Consider the following 15,908-nt stretch of genomic DNA (forward strand, 5'->3'; position numbering starts at 1 on the left):
AACACGAATACCAGGTGCTCATGTTTTGAAGCTAAACACAGAGAAATGGAGATGGGGAATTTCAATCACTTGATTAAGGTCCCCCAAATACAGCCAGATCTCCTGGGCTTTTCATTATACTTTTTTCAGGATGCTTCAAAAATGTTCGGGAAGCAGAGAAAGAGAATCCCAGGGAAATACTCCATAATATTAGAAGGGAAAGTATGGGTAGTATGAGAGTGCATTTCATGAAAATTTCATCTTAGGTTTATAATGACATTTGACATTTGAAAGCAAGAGAGCTTTTTTTTCCCCCCCCAACTGGCCTATCCTGTTCCTGGGATTGGGACAAACACATGACATCAATATACAGTTTTTTTACTTCTCTGTATAAATTATTATTTGCTTTAACCAAATAGCTATTTAGGGAAGATGAAATTTTAAAAAATAAGTGATTACATGAAGCAAGACTGCTGTGTACTAGTTCAGGCTAGATTGCTGATAACACTTAAACAATTGCCTATGAGGGGGGGCTGGGTAGCCCAGTTGGTTAAGTGGACTCTTGGTTTTGGCTCAGGTAATGATATCAGGGCTCCGAGTTATCAACATTGCTCGGCAGGGAGTCTGCTTGAGATTCTTTCCCTCCCAATCTGTTCCTCAAGGACCCCCACCGCCCTCCTCGTGCAGCCCATGCACGCTCCCTACCCCGCTCAAGTAAATAATAAATAAATAAATAAATAAATAAGTAAATAAATAAAATCTTAAAAAAATTGCATATGCTTCTAACTACATGATTGATTCTTCAGTTTTCATTAATCTGAATCAAGTCTTTCGCAGAAATCTTATCTATGAATGGGGACCAACTCTAGGGAATGGACACTTCTATTTTAAAAGTCCCCATGCGGAGGGATATAAGAGCCTCAAAGGTGGCACAGATTTTGCTTTGAAGTGTCACCAATATGTCATTGATGGCCTCAGAGTCAGTGGTGGGTCTGGTGCTGAGGCAGTGCTGAGAGCTTTCTCACCTGGGGAAGGTGAGCACTGCGCCGAATGAAGGGCTTTCAGGTCTTCCTCAAAGTCCAGCAGGAAATCTTCAAGATCACGCTCATCTGCAGGAATGAGAAGCCCTGGAATGATGGGTTCTGTCTCTTTCCTGGGGACCACATCCCAGGACCACATCCTCGAGACATGAAAGGTCACAAAGGGAACTGAAGGCCAGACGTCCCACTTTTCCCTGGGCTCCGGCTTTTGGCCTTTGGATGTTCTACTCGAGCTACTATATGACGTAGTATTCCAGATGAACTGGGGGTGAGAGAGGGTAACCCCAGGCTCCGGACCATAACACCTTAGCTCTCTCCTTCTGTCCTTGTTCCCTGCAGCTCATGATGGCCCCAAATTGCACTGACCTAAATTAGAGAAAGGCTGTGGGCCTGTCTCCACTTTTCCAATGCTTAGATAGCTAGAGTGCAAAGGTTCTGGGCTGTGTTCTCTGAGCACAAGAAGGAGAATCAGGTATAGTAAGTTTCTATCTTTCCTGGGGAATTCTGCTTAACAAAGGACAAATCAAGTTACAGCTTGGTGCTTAGTTTAGCACCTACTTATGAAATAGGAGTTTTGTGATCTAACATATAGAACAACTGCCCTTAAACATAAACTCCTTGAGGAACTTTTTCTTGTCCATTGTGTTCCTCCTGGCTCATAGGAGGCACTCTTAATTTTTTTCTTTTACTGAGTGAATAAATATGATAGAAATTAGCGTGGTTGAAGCAGGAAGAGCAAAAACTAAGGGAAAAACAAGAGCCAGATCCATGCTGTGGCCTCAAACAAAAAAGCCAAGGGCTAAAATATCAGCTCCTTAACCCGATGTGTGTGCATGAAGAGAAGGTAAGGCGGGAACATGCAGACAGACGGAATCACACTTGCTTGGGAATCAACAAATCATCAGGGCCCAAAGGGAGAGAAGCCAGTCTGTTTAGACACTGTGCAAACTCGCAAGGTTGGCAGGAAAGGAAAGCGAGGGCCGCCCGGGCACCTCCTCATTACCACAGGTGTGGTTTCAGGTGCATTGCTGCCTGTTTAAGTAAGGTCTTACTTCAAGGAAAGCCAAGCGCTTTACAGACATTATCTCATTTCGCCTTCCTGACAGATACCTCCATGGGGGGTGGGAGGGGAGAAGGTTTGAGAATTAGTTGGATGAGAAGTGGGATTCTTGAGTCCTTCTGCTGACATATGGAGGTATCTAAATGCCTATACTGTCCGCTCATCTCAGGCCCTAAGAATAAAAATGGATTTTATCTTCTGGAGGAAACCACTCAGAAACATGTTTTTTTAAAAAAAGGTAGCCGTAAGGATGAGGTCCTTTTTAAAAAGCTTATGGAAATATTAACATCAATATTAAGAATTACCCCTGAGGATAGTCTATGCTAAAGGGGATCGAATTATAAATAAAAGTAGGAAGAAATCACTTACGGAAAAGATGAACTTTTAGAATGAATCCTAAGGGATATTTCTGTTTCTCTGGGAGTCTCTAAGTAGTGGGATTGAATGCCAGCTTGCTGGGGCTGGTTACATAGGGACTTATCTGGAGTTCAGATGACCTGTTTGATGACCTTTCAAGACCCTTCTAGATACAATTTCATCAGGGTGACATAGCAGGTCTTACCTTGAACTTGAAACATTCCAGCATCTTTCTTATAAAGGTCATCTGTGCTGCTGTTGTCCTCTTTATTCCATTGATTAGATATTTTATAGACATTCTCACACACTCCAAATGCACAACACTGGTAAGCATAAGGCATTTCTATAACCCTTTAAATGAACAAAACCAAACAAAACACATGCTTAAAGACACAGGTTATTAAATATAGTGTTCATCTTCTTTCACTCAATAATTCTGTCTTTGGATCTTAGCCTTAATTAACTAAAATATTAACTGTGTACAAAGATGTTCATTACTGTGCTATTTATAACAATGGAGTTATTAAAAATTATTGCTATGAAATGTTGATAACTGTTGAGGTTGAGTGATGCATATATTATATTATTTTCTCTACTTTGGTGCTCGAAAATTTCCATAATAAAGAAGTTAAAAAATGACTGCTAGGGAAATTGTAGCACCATTAAAAAGTGCTTATAGTATGACATAATGTAAAGTAAAGAAAACATGATGTAAATTTGTATATGTACAGTGGTTCTTCTACTTTCCAAACTCCCGTTTGGGGTTATGGTTTTAAAAGTATGTAAGATGTACTGTGGTTTAAAAATATGTATATATATGTATATATACACACACACATACCTACATGTATGTAGGTATATATAGTCTTTCAAGGGATTTTTTTTTAACAGTAATAAGCATAACAGGTTTTAAAGAGCATTACTTCCTCAAAGAAATACAAATTTAGCACATTTTATTAGAACATATAACAAGCTAGATTAATTTAAAAACGTAAGCAGGACTACAATAATGTTATGTTATTTAATTACGTGTCCTAGTTTACACCCCATGGATCAGTGGTTTTCAAACTCTTCCCGTGAACGCTAGGATTCTGGGAGTCATCTTTGAGAAAGAAAGGAAATGTGATCAGGAAGACGCAGTCTCCCACTTCAGGGTTTGTCCTAACAACGCCCCAGGGGTGGGGGACTTGAGGGCATGAAATGCAATTCAAAAGAGTCCCATGACCTCATAAATTTCGAAAACTACTATAACACGTCTATTACTTTGCATGACCACAAATGTATCTTATTAGTTTTAATGACAAACTCACTTGAGTTCTGGAAAGTTTTCAGATGATATCAAACTCTGTAAGGCATGATTTCCTGTTAATTTTAAGTGAGTTAAACCATGTAACCCTGTTACAGGAAGAGACGACAGGAGGTTGGAGGATAGGTCCCTGCAAAACATCAAACAACAATTGGCTTTTGGTCTGTGTTAGCAGAAAGCATCGGTGTTAAAAAAAAAGCTCAACCTAAAGATTATTAAACTGCTTCATAAGAACTTCTAAGCAGGGTCCATACCCTTCATGGTAAAAATAAACATTTTGGGTTTAGCTCCTGATAATTTTTCGATTTAAAATCAGACATGTTTCAATCACATCCAAATTGTAGTTTCTACATTGAGCTTCATTTTGCCAGGTGGGGACATCACAAATCAGTGGAAGGTGCTATACCTAATTTGAAAAGTGATGTTGAGTGGATTAAGTTGCTGGTGGGGTGGGGAGAGGAGGAAGACATAAGAAGCGGAGAGGGGGTTGGGAAGTGGCACAGGAAAGTTTTCTGTTAGGATGGCAAATATGAAATGAAAAGGCTTTGGAACTGAAATGACATCTTATTCCACCCCACCTGATTGCTCAGCGAAAATGGAAAATTTCACCTCAATAACCAGAACCAGCTGTCACCCAGATCTTCCATTAAACACGTCAGGGCCCCCCTGGCCTTGGAGGGGCAGGATGGGGGAGGGTAGGCGGGGTGAGGGGGCTCGTCTCTGTTCTGACTCAGCTGGAGTGTGGAGAGCACTGAGGGCCGGGCAGTCTGTGCACGGCGGCCTCTTCCGCAAAACCGGTATTTTTGATGAATTTAGGTGGCCCCCCCCAATTATTTAAAATATGCCATAAACAAGTCACAAAATACTCACAGCTTTCTTAGAGATGGCAAAGTGGAAAATGCATTGGGATGAATGATGGCAATTTTGTTCCAAGCTAAATTCCTATTAAAAAAAGTGAGAGGCAAGTGAGAGGATTATATACTTTAAAAAGATTGTGTGAAGTTTTACCTTATATATTCATTCTTCTGCCAAAATTTAACTTCATTCAGGACAAAATAATGAGCTTATCAAATCAGCCTTCAGGTAAAGATATTAGTAGTATAAAATGACTAAAGAGGGAACTTTAAATCAACCTTGTTTTAAATCAATCCAGGAAGAATCATGGAAGTGAATACTTTAGATTTTACTGTTTGCTAAAAAGTTTACTGAAACATGGTTGTGAAATTTTATGAGGGCATTTCTGAGATGAGTGGGGGTGGAGGAGGAATAAGAGACAGGACCTTCTGAGGGTCTTCCTCTGACAAGCCAGTAAATTCGAAGTGGATAAAATGTCCTAGATATGTAATGAAACTCAGCAGTGCTTTGTGTACATTGTCAGGTATGTCAGCCCACAAGAGAAACACCGAGAAGTATTTAAAAAAATTCCCAGTAAAGGAGATGCACATTGGAATTCTTAACTGCAAAATAAATAAAAAAGGGGCTAATATGTAGGAAATAAAATCCTTTAATAACAAAAAAACCCTACAATTTATGGAGAAATAAAATTCACTCAACACGTACACACGCACAATGAAATGTAGATGATTCAGCAGGAATAAGAACTTCCACATTTCAAAAAAGGAAAAATGAACTTCTAATTTGTCTTTTTAAAATGCCTAACAAGTATAACAAAAGTGTAGACATCTGAGGAAAGTGAAAGTGATCACAGTCAACTTTTCTCTAGCACAGATGAGTGATTTATTTATGATACTGGGCCTCTTGAGTTACCTTGGATAAATGGTCTTCACAGAACATTTATATTCTCATTTGAAAGGCTCCCTAAACTGGATGAAACTGGAAGGCTTTTTATTTTGATCCATCACGGATCCCAGAACAGAAAACAATTTTGGTGAACAAGGGGAGGAAATGGCAGGGAAGGGGTGGGGAAGCTCCAAATGGGGTTTGGGGAATTAATCAAGGAGACTGTCTTCTGCTGAGCTGCTCCTAAAGTCTCCGTCCAGTGAGGGGAGCGGGTCCTACCATCTGTCAAAGTCTCTCGTGGCTTTAGGGAGAACATGGGTGCCCCCGGTGAGCTTCACAGAGCGGAATATCAGGAATGTAGGCCAAGTCTTGCCATGGGGCTTTATAGCAATTTGACCGGTTTTTGAGTAAATATGGGAGAATTTGTATGTTCAAAGGACTGTAATTCCTCTCCTGTTTGTACACCTGTTTGCTGGAATCCTCCCAGCAGCCCCCCTAGGAGCCATTTCTGCTCTCCGGCCATTTTCAGTGCCTGGGGCTGACCTTGCAGGTGGCATACCCATGGCTCCCTACTGTTCGCAGTTGGATTCCTGGTGGAAGCCCAGGAGAGAGAACTTGGGCACTGGTGCTCCTTCTCTGCTTTGGAATCTTGTCTCTGGTGGCAACTGCACACTTTCTCAACCCCGGCCTCCCTTCTCTGTGCCTGTGTCTCTGTAGCCTCAGCCTCGGCCATGTTGTTGGTTTCTGCACACCCATCCCTCACTTGCTCTCATAACCGTCAGCACAACTCTGAGAGGTAGGTATTATCAGTAGCCCCATTTTACTGGTGAGGAGTGAAGCACAGAGTACTAAGTGACTTGCTCCAAGTCACAGAATAATCTCAGGAACTGGGATTCAAACTTGAGCTGACTGACATCAGCGTCCCTGATCTTTTGCTCAGAACATGTTTGAAATTCCTAAGTAAATAATGAGAGAGCCACTGCAGTAGACCCTGGTGAGGGGGTAAGACGATGAAAAAGTTCTTGTCATTTTTGGGTAGGGCACAGTGTACACATGGCAGTGCTGAGTGCTGAGTCCTGTGTCAGAGTGTGCAAAGGGCATCAGAGTGGCGTGGGCTCATGGCAGGAGATCTTGTTCTTACAAGGGCACAGGCAGGGGGCAAGTCAAGAATGGGGAGGAATCCGATGGGCAGCGGGAACAGGGGAGCTAGCCACCATGTGTCAGAGGCCTGGGAACGTGTGGGTGAAAGTCAGGAGGTTGTACTAGGAGGTTGGAGTCAGATTTTGAAAGGCGGTGCTGGGAAGTCTAGTCTCTATCTTGAAGACATTAGGGGACTGATGAGATTCTTGCAGCAGGGAAGCACCATAATTAGATTTCTATTTGAGAAAGATTCTCTTCAGAGAATGAGTGGAGACCGACGGCGGAAAGGCTGGTTAGGAGGATGATGGTGGAGATCCAGGGGAGCCATTCTGTGGGCCTGTGGCAGAAGAGTGGATGAATTGGAGGTGGCAGAGTTTAGTGGGGTCTAAGGGGCAGGAGGAATTCAAGGGGATTTGGACATGTAGCCTTCAGGGTCTGCGTCCCATTCTTCTGGTGTCATTAGAGGTCAACCTTTTATTTCGTGTGTAAATGAAAAAAATATATATGTATTTTTGGTGAGAACATTTAAGTGCTACTATATTAGCAAATTTCAACGACATAATAGAGTATTATCAACTATATCAGCCTTTTAAAATGGAACTGACTTTTGGAAACAGCCAGAACTCTAACTGGGTGAAAAAGGCAGGTAATGAAATAGGTAATGTATTTTTGTTTGACATTTATTAAAAAGAGTAGAAGAACTTCACAAGCTGATACCAAAAGTAAGGAAAGGGCAACATACTTAAATTCAGAACAAGATAGTTTTCAAGGTAAATTTTTAGGAGAAGATGATTCTTAAGGGTAAATTTAAAATGTTTTGAGGAATGGTATTATTTTACAAGGATATAGTCTCTTAAGTATTAAGAAAAACTTTAGGGGGGGCACCTGCGTGGCTCAGTCAGTTAAGCACCGATGCTTGATTTTGGCTGAGGTCATGATCTCAGGGTCGTGACATTGAGCCCTGTGTCGGGCTCCATGCTCAGTGGGGAGTCTGCTTGAGACTCTTTCTCCCTCTCCCTCTGCCCCTCCCTCCCCTCTCTTTCACAAATAAATAAATAAATCTTAAAAAAAAAAAAGAAAAATTTTGGGGAAAAAAAGGGTTTTTAACAAAATATACCAGAGTTTAAACATTACATATTGTCATTATTCATCAAAATTACATTGAAATTCAGTTTCAAGATGAAAAAGATCTGTCACAGAAAACAATCTGTTACCGAGTTTTTTTTTTAAATTTATGGTTAAAATATGGTGTTTTCACTTATAAAATGGAATTAGATACCATATTTACATTTTGACAAGCATTTTCCAGAGCATCTGTGCTCAAACCTTAGTGTACTTGTTAAAGTGCAGATTGTTATTGTACCTCAGAGCTTCTAACTCATGAGGCAGGTGAGGACCTGAAGCCAGCATTCTTTACAGTGGCCCCCAGATGATTCGCAAGTACTTTGAGACACATACTGAGAACTGTTTACCCACGAGAAATGAACAGGCAGGAAGAATTGTGTGGTCATCCCATTTCTGTGTCAGGGAAACGATCCCTACCAATTCCAGGCTGCTGACAGAAACGCGTTTCGTAGGCAAGGCAACAGCTTGGCCTCCTTCTTCTTTATCCAAGTTCCATGTCAGAGAGCAGACTGCCAATTTACTACTTTTGAATACATTCCCAAAAATTATCATGAGCAAGAGATTTGCCTTTTCATAGCAAAAGTAGGCACAAAGGTCCAACAATTACCCGTATACAGCGGAAAGAAAATATTAGAGAAGTAGTGGTGTGTTGGGGAAGGTGCTGGAGGCAGTACTCACAGAGCTCGGAGACCAAGCAGCTGCTGGAACGTGTCAACTTTAATTTCATAGATTTCATTATGTCGCAGGTCTCTGAAATGACAGAGTTCCAAAGATTGATTTCAAAGTCACTGGTTTCAAAGATTAGTCTTCAGAGAACTTGCACAGAGGGATGACCTGTCCCCAATCAAAGGAACACATGAAGTGTGACTATCAAGTGACTGATTTAAAATTTTTTGTTTTGCTTAAAGAAGAACATTCCAGTTTATACACGTAGGTGTTGCCTCTTTTACAAAGCAATGAGTTCTTTCGGGTGGGCAAAAAATGCCAGCCTCGTTCAATCACTTGGTGCCTGGCTCTGCCTTCTGAGCCCTTCTAGAATTCTTGGAGGGTCTTCAAGAGCATCAAACCATTACCTTTTATTTTTTTATTTTATTTTTTTAAGATTTTATTTATTTATTTGACAGAGACAGACACAGCGGGAGAGGGAACACAAGCAGGGGGAGTGGGAGAGGGAGAAGCAGGCTTCCCGCAGAGCAGGGAGCCCGACGTGGGGCTTGATCCCAGGACCCTGGGATCATGACCTGAGCCGAAGGCAGACGCTTAATGACTGAGCCACCCAGGCGCCCCAAACCATTACCTTTTAAAGACAGATTTGCCTTTCTTTTTCTCCCTTAATCGCCCAAAGGCATTCAGAGAAAAACGAAATGGGAGAAGATAGATGGTTAATTTTGATCAAAACCTAAGTATGACTTTAGAGCAATAAGGCTCATGTTTTGTGGAGGCAATTTTAAGAAAGGAATGTTAAAATGTTTCCTGCCTAAGTAGCATCAATGGCATCTCGAATATGACCAATAGGACACCTCCTCTAAAGATGGCTGTTGTGAAACAAACACCCAATGAACCCAAGTCCCTCCCATGTTTACAGATAATACCGCTCATTGGATATGTAAGCTTAGAAAAATCCCAAAGCTCCAATAGCACCAAAGTTCTATTATAACACCAAGTTTGGGGTGGAAAGAGCATAACAAATGCTTTACTTACAGTACAACGCATGGTAAAATAATATTATCTATGTTTCCCAACTTAATAGCCATCCTACACAGTCACACCTTGTGTGTATGAGAAGGGAAAGCACCAAATGTCTCCCTAGTGAATCACGGGGGCAAGCAAACCAAGGACCCCTGGAAATGTGAGTTTTGGCCCTTGTTTTTTGTTGAGTGACTTAGAGACTCTTACAGACATACATTTTCTGAAGCTTTTGGCAGACTGAGAAACTGGGTAAATCTTCTAGCAGGTTGTAAGATAGATCTCTGGAAAACAGAAGGTACAAAAGGGAAAATCTGTTACATATTAATCCTAAGGAAACATGCTTTGCTCTCCTTTCCCCTCCAAGATGATATATCTCCCAAAGGCAGACTCTGAATGTTTCCCCAGCCCTGACATGGAGCAGGTAGTCATAGCCATTATTGGATTAAGCATAGATCCAAACGTTTACTGAAATGTAGCTGTTGTACTTCTTTAATTGATTTAAATAATTTACTTAACGAATTTATTTATATTTTGTTAGTGATGATCTACAATGTTCTAGCTATTATCTTACTGAAATGAGTACAAATTAAATTAAATAATTGTGCCTCTCTAAGAGCTGCTATATCTCTGCAGCTAAGAGAGTCATTGTTGGTTCTTTTCTAATCAACTAAAAAAAAAAAAACCAACAACAATTCAAAACATAGCACTAACTTTGAAATCAATCACTGCAAGGGGGGAAAAATCTAAGAAAGTCTTCAGCCAAAACTCAACAAATTACAGAATAACAAAAACATCTGGACATATTTATAGTATAATATAACTAATCTAAAACAAGCCATGGTAATTTGCAGAAAGCTTAAAAAAAGAAAGCTGGTAGATAAAGTAACATAGATACCTAAAAAAAATCTTGTCTCATGTTTAAAAAGTTATCAGTTAATCAACTAACACACTTTCATGCCTGATTCTAATTCTTAAAACCAGATCACCACTACGCAACTGAAAAATCCATACTGTTTTCCAAGAGGCTTTTAAATTATTTTGTTCTTGTAATTGAGCACTCCATTCTACATTTATTGAATGAATGGAATTTATATAGAAAGACAGTTCATTTACTACACATAAATAATGCAGATGAAGCTGTTTGCAAACACAAATTTGTAGTTCAAACTAGAGGTTTGAAAGACCAAACCAAACAAAAAATGAAAAGACCCCAAACCATACCCCACACCAAGTACTTACTAAATACACCCGGTCAACAAAATGGTGTATATTTAAAAAAAAATAGTGACTGTGATAAAATCGACATACATATCATCACAGCTGATAGTAATTTGGTTCACTCATTTTCACAGACTGCAAGGGGACAAATCCTTCCTGTGTACCAAGTAGAGGATACAGAAAACTTTCTTCGACATAAAGACACAGTGTCACTTTCTGCCTACTTTCTACCTAATGATTTTCATGGCTAACACTCATCAAGCACTTCTTAAATATAGTCACCATGTTTACAGCTTTACCTAAATTATTTCATTTAATCCTTGTGGTCATCCTTATGAGGAAGACACTGATTATCACCATACAATGTGAAATAATTTGCCTAAGATCACCAGCTACTTAGTGGGGAAAGCCCCATACAGTCAAGTAATTCCCAGGCAGGTGAAGAGACTTGGGGACAATTTCAACAGTGACGTTTCCTCATGAAACAGGCACTCAGTGGATGATTCAGTCAAAGGAGGGGAGCTCGCAGATCTGTGCTTCCAGAACGTAAAGTAGATTGTAGTAGAGGTCAGGACCCTGAGTTCTACTCTCAACTTCAACCGATTCTTCAACTTGATCGATACACTGGCCAAAGCATTAGGCCTTTTTTCAGTTCTCTCCTTAAAGGAGGAGATACCCGTTCAGCTGACCTTGCAGGGTGTTGTGAAGAACAAATCGAAATTATAGGTTGAAGTGCTTTGAAACTGACAAGCTCCTGTGGTTAATGTATTTGTGTTCTTTCAGACCTTTCAAGTTTCAAATGGAGGAAAGAAGAGCTTGAAGAAAGAATAATGGTCTAAGGGAAGTGAGAAAGAAGTTGGTAAGAGCTAACACTGCCTGAGAGTTTACAATGTTCCAGGTGCGGGTATAAGCGTTTGACATGTAGTAACTCACTTAATCCTCATGAGGATCCTCTGGAGGAAGTGGCTGTTTCTCTATTTTATAGATTGGGAGATGGAGCCCCAGAAGGGATAAATAACTTGCTCAAGAAATCTTGCTGGTATATAGGGAGACTGGATTTGAACCAGAAAAACAGACCCAGAGCCTTTGCTCTTAACCGATTTGCCAGTCAACCTCCATTTATGCAGTTCTAGCCCTGGGTGGTTTGCCATTTGTGATGTGACATAGTGGAGACAGATGTAGTTTTAAATACCGGCTTCTTACGTACTAGTTACAGCATCCTAGGCATGTCATCAGGCCAGTTTCGTCAAGAAATGAAGATAATTACACCTGGGTGTGGTAGGCGGAATTCTAAGATGTCCCCTAAGATTTCCACCACCTGGTATACACGCACTTTCTCCTGGTTATCCAATCAAACTGCCTGTATTTGAATGTGGACTCTGCTACTTTCCTCCAGTGTGACTTCAACAAATGTACTTCACTTCCCTAGTTCTCAGTTTCCTTGTCTGTTTCTACACCTCAGAGGGTGATGTGGGGTGAAGAAGCAGACTTACTCCATATTCCCTCCCTCTATACATGAATGACTGACTCCAAGCCTGTCCCATGGTGTTCGTACAACCCCATATCACTGAACAATGGAAGTCTGAAGTGGTTAGGGGGCCGGGGATGGGGGAAGGCAGAATCATTGTGGCAGACATTCCCATTCTTCTACTTAACATTTGTAGTGCTGCTTGTAGTTCTGCTATGAGGTGAAGCCTGTGGTGGAATGACAGGCATTCAACTGACACAGATGTCTCCCGTGTGAGAACAGAGCCAGGACGGAAGACTAAGGGTCCATTCATTAAGTCTCCACAATGCATGAGAGGACGATAATAGGGGTGGGAGTTGAGGGAGAAGGTTGAAAATGGAAGGTCAAAACAAGGCTCTTCAAATTCCTATAAACTACTTTTCAGTAAGGGAAAGGCAGAGAAAAAAAAAGCTCCAAATCACCAGAAATCACATATGCAAGCTGTTTAACCACTTGTTGGAAACATTACAACGCGGCACCCACAACTATACTGGAAGAATGTTTGGTCGCCTTTATCAAGGTTTGTATGGGTCTGATAACTTAATTTTTAATTTTGGCATCCATATTGGGTTTTTGATCTATTATGTAATTTTTTTCTGCTCTGCACAGCCTCGAGAGGGGGAAATGAAGTTATGTAGGCTTGTTCATAGCCTTTTTCTTGACAGGAAACGTGTGCCAGTTGAAACTCTAATGGGAGACCGATGGGACCTTGGGAACAAAGGGTGAGCCACCACCATTACCGGGGTCACATCAGAGAGCCACTTCCCCAGCCCATAGGGGCGAGGGAGGACCGACCTCCTGGTGCCCTCAAGGAAAGAACTTTCTCCCCTTTTCAAGGATTATTGAAAGAACGCCTGCCATTTCGCTCCTAAATGGAAGTTGCCTGTTTACACAACGTCACTGCCTTCCTGATACGCACAGCACTTGCAGATTAGGTAACTGATCACAGGCGGTTTGAGGAAGAGATGAGATCTGGGCTCCAGTTAAAGTCCTGTTGAAACACAAACCAGACATAATTCTCTTATTCAGGCATCGCACAGTGACATATTTTTATTCACTGACTTTAAGATTGGTCAGGCTTCAAGGGCAGTGCACATTCTGGGCAAAGTCAAGAGCCTATTCAAGTACTTACAGACTTTCCAGGCTTGCAGTTCCAGTTAAATCAGGAAATTCAGTTATTTGTGAGGCGCCATTCAGAGTCCTAGAAGGAGGGGTACATGAGTACTATTGGAAGAAGATTCCAGAAAGGGGTAATTTTAGTGCCATTTTCAAAGCACTTTAACTTAAAATATTCACTTGGTTTTTACAGTACCCCTGCAAGGGGAAAGTGATCTGTAAGAGAAAAACCTACAGTGTTCTTAGTTCAGGTAAATGTTGAAAAGCGGATCTTCCAACAAGCTGGATGGGGTTGTCATAGAAATGTCTGAAAAAAATCCAAATACCAATATCTTAGTATAAAAGTTGAACGACAAAAGAATACCTGTTCAAAATTTCGACAGATATATTAAATGTATGTAATCTTGATTGTACTATATTGTATAACATTCCTGGTTACTTGGTAAAACACAAAGTGTTTTAACTCACGAGGAGACTTTTTTTGTTTTTAAGAATTTATTTCTTTATTTGACAGAGAGAGTGAGAGAGCACAAGCAGGCAGGGAGCGGCAGGCAGAGGGAGAAGCAGGCTCCCCACTGAGCAGGGAGCCCGACATGGGACTTTGTCCCAGGGACTCCAGGATCATGATCTGAGCCGAAGGCAGACACCTAACCGACTGAGCCACCCAGGCATCCCATGAGGAGACTTTTGGTAAGAAATCCATACTATATAAAAATGAAAGTTTCTGACAGCAAGGCAGATATAAGTGATAGATACTAAGGAGAAAAGCAAGTGAACAGACTGTAGGCATACCTAAAAATCTTCCTCTGCCTCCAACATCTGTGGCATATCCGTTAGGTGGCAAAAAGGTAATTCAAGGTGCTGGCAATTGTATCATTAAATAAAGAAAGATGAAGTTCTACAGATTCACACGAAGGTTAGATCCTCGGGTCAAATCTTATAGTAACATACACGAAGGACTCTTCAAAGTATTTGAGAGGAAATTTGCTCTTCTGCTTTTTTGGCAACATTAGATTTCTAAAAACTTAATTACTGCTTTAAAAGGTGAGGCATTATTAGAACTTAAATATTTTGTTTTACAGATTTTTCAGTAACGGTATTTGAACTGTCTGGTCAATGAAGCCCTACAAATAGGTCTTAGTGGAGAAGACAACCTAGTTCAATGAAATTCAACAAATATTTATTGGTGTCTACTGTGCTCAACGTATGAGGGAATTTACAGACTGAGTCATTAAGGAAAGCCATCATTAAGTATCTACCACGTGCCTGACATTATGCTAGATTCTGGGAGTTTGAAGATGGCTAAAATGTCCCTTCCCTAAAGAAGCTTGGAATCGGTTGGGATAGAACAAATAAGTAAAAGCATAACACTTTCTGGTTGATAAAGCACTTTCACGTATATAGTTCAATTGATCCACTCAACAACTTTATAAGATCCAGAGCACAGATGCTTAGATACTATTTATTTCATTTATGGAGGAGGAAACTAAGGCTCAGATACTTTGGCAAGTTCAGTACCTCCCACAGCTTTACTTTTCTCATTTGTTACACTGGGATAATAAATCTGAGTTGTAGGGTTTGTGTACAGATTAAAAGAGCTCATGCTTGTGTAACCTCTGGTGGACCTGGGTTAGAGTTGTCACCCAACAAACCTAAGTCCCCTTCTGTCCTCCTGCCCTCTGCCCTCTTCCCTTGGATTAGATCATTGATAAGAGAAAAAGCTAGAGCCAGAATATAGGTCTTATGATTAAAAAATGGAATTTTTCTCATAATATCACACTGTCCCTTATCTATATCATATGCTTGTATGTATATCATTGTGTTCACATACATATATTTACATATGTACACTGGGCAGATATGAATGAATACCCCTGCTTGTGTACGTAAGTTTCACAAATAAGGAGTTATAGGGTTCTCAGGAAGGAGTTTTCTTGTGAGATCAAGAAAAACTTCATGTAATGTCATTTGAAACGGGCCCTGGGAGACAGAATTTCAATAAGCATTGTGAGGGGATGGACTCATAGGAGCAAGGACATAAAGGGTTTTTTTCTATGGATACAGCTTTGTCAATCTGAGTTATGGCATCGGGTAATTGAGGAGACTGTGGAGAACTGGTCGGGCGATGAGACAAGAGACGATCCTGAATCTCCGGATGTTCCACAGTAAGAGGGTGACAAGATGGATGCTGTGCCTCTACCCTCCCGTGATGGAGGCAGGGGGATGAGCCTTAGATCGGCAAGAATGTGGAGGAAGTGGCTAGCAGAGGCTGGTGGCAGTGGGCCTGAGAAGTTACGCAGAAGATGGGGACCACAGAGGGAGAAATGGAGACCGGGTAGCCAATGGGACAGGGGAAGCATTCACAGAAACTGGGAACTGGGGATCTGCCAGGGGGTGGCAGTGACTGACGAGAGAGAAACAGGCAGAAGCAAGATGAGGAGAGTTTCAGGGAGAAAATAGTGAACGCCATAAAATACTGGATAGAAGCACTAATAAATTTTGGGGGCTGTTAGTCCTTTCTCAAGTGGTATTAGCATATCAAAAGAGTGATTAAAAAAACCCCAAACAAACCCAGTCTTGTGGCTCTAAGGAAAAAGAAGCAAAGGCAATGCAATTTGCCAACTTTTAATA

The 15,908-nt window shown here is 40.9% G+C and overlaps 1 protein-coding gene across 2 annotated transcripts in view; it reads right to left on the reverse strand.

Moving 5' to 3' along the window:
* The window catches only part of LGR5 (leucine rich repeat containing G protein-coupled receptor 5), a 124,615-nt gene that overhangs the window by 2,843 nt on the left and 105,864 nt on the right, over positions 1 to 15,908 (reverse strand). For both annotated transcript variants that reach the window (XM_027594962.2, XM_027594961.2), the window contains 9 exons: positions 13,513 to 13,584; positions 13,294 to 13,362; positions 13,081 to 13,152; positions 9,652 to 9,717; positions 8,426 to 8,497; positions 4,613 to 4,684; positions 3,747 to 3,872; positions 2,642 to 2,787; positions 1,005 to 1,088 (listed from right to left, as the gene is read on the reverse strand). In XM_027594962.2, the coding sequence (XP_027450763.2) occupies positions 1,005 to 1,088; positions 2,642 to 2,787; positions 3,747 to 3,872; positions 4,613 to 4,684; positions 8,426 to 8,497; positions 9,652 to 9,717; positions 13,081 to 13,152; positions 13,294 to 13,362; positions 13,513 to 13,584 (779 nt within the window). The remainder of the gene's footprint in view (positions 1 to 1,004; positions 1,089 to 2,641; positions 2,788 to 3,746; positions 3,873 to 4,612; positions 4,685 to 8,425; positions 8,498 to 9,651; positions 9,718 to 13,080; positions 13,153 to 13,293; positions 13,363 to 13,512; positions 13,585 to 15,908) is intronic.

Source organism: Zalophus californianus, chromosome 9, assembly GCF_009762305.2.
Source record: "Zalophus californianus isolate mZalCal1 chromosome 9, mZalCal1.pri.v2, whole genome shotgun sequence".
In the NCBI taxonomy this organism is placed as follows: Eukaryota; Metazoa; Chordata; class Mammalia; order Carnivora; family Otariidae; genus Zalophus; species Zalophus californianus.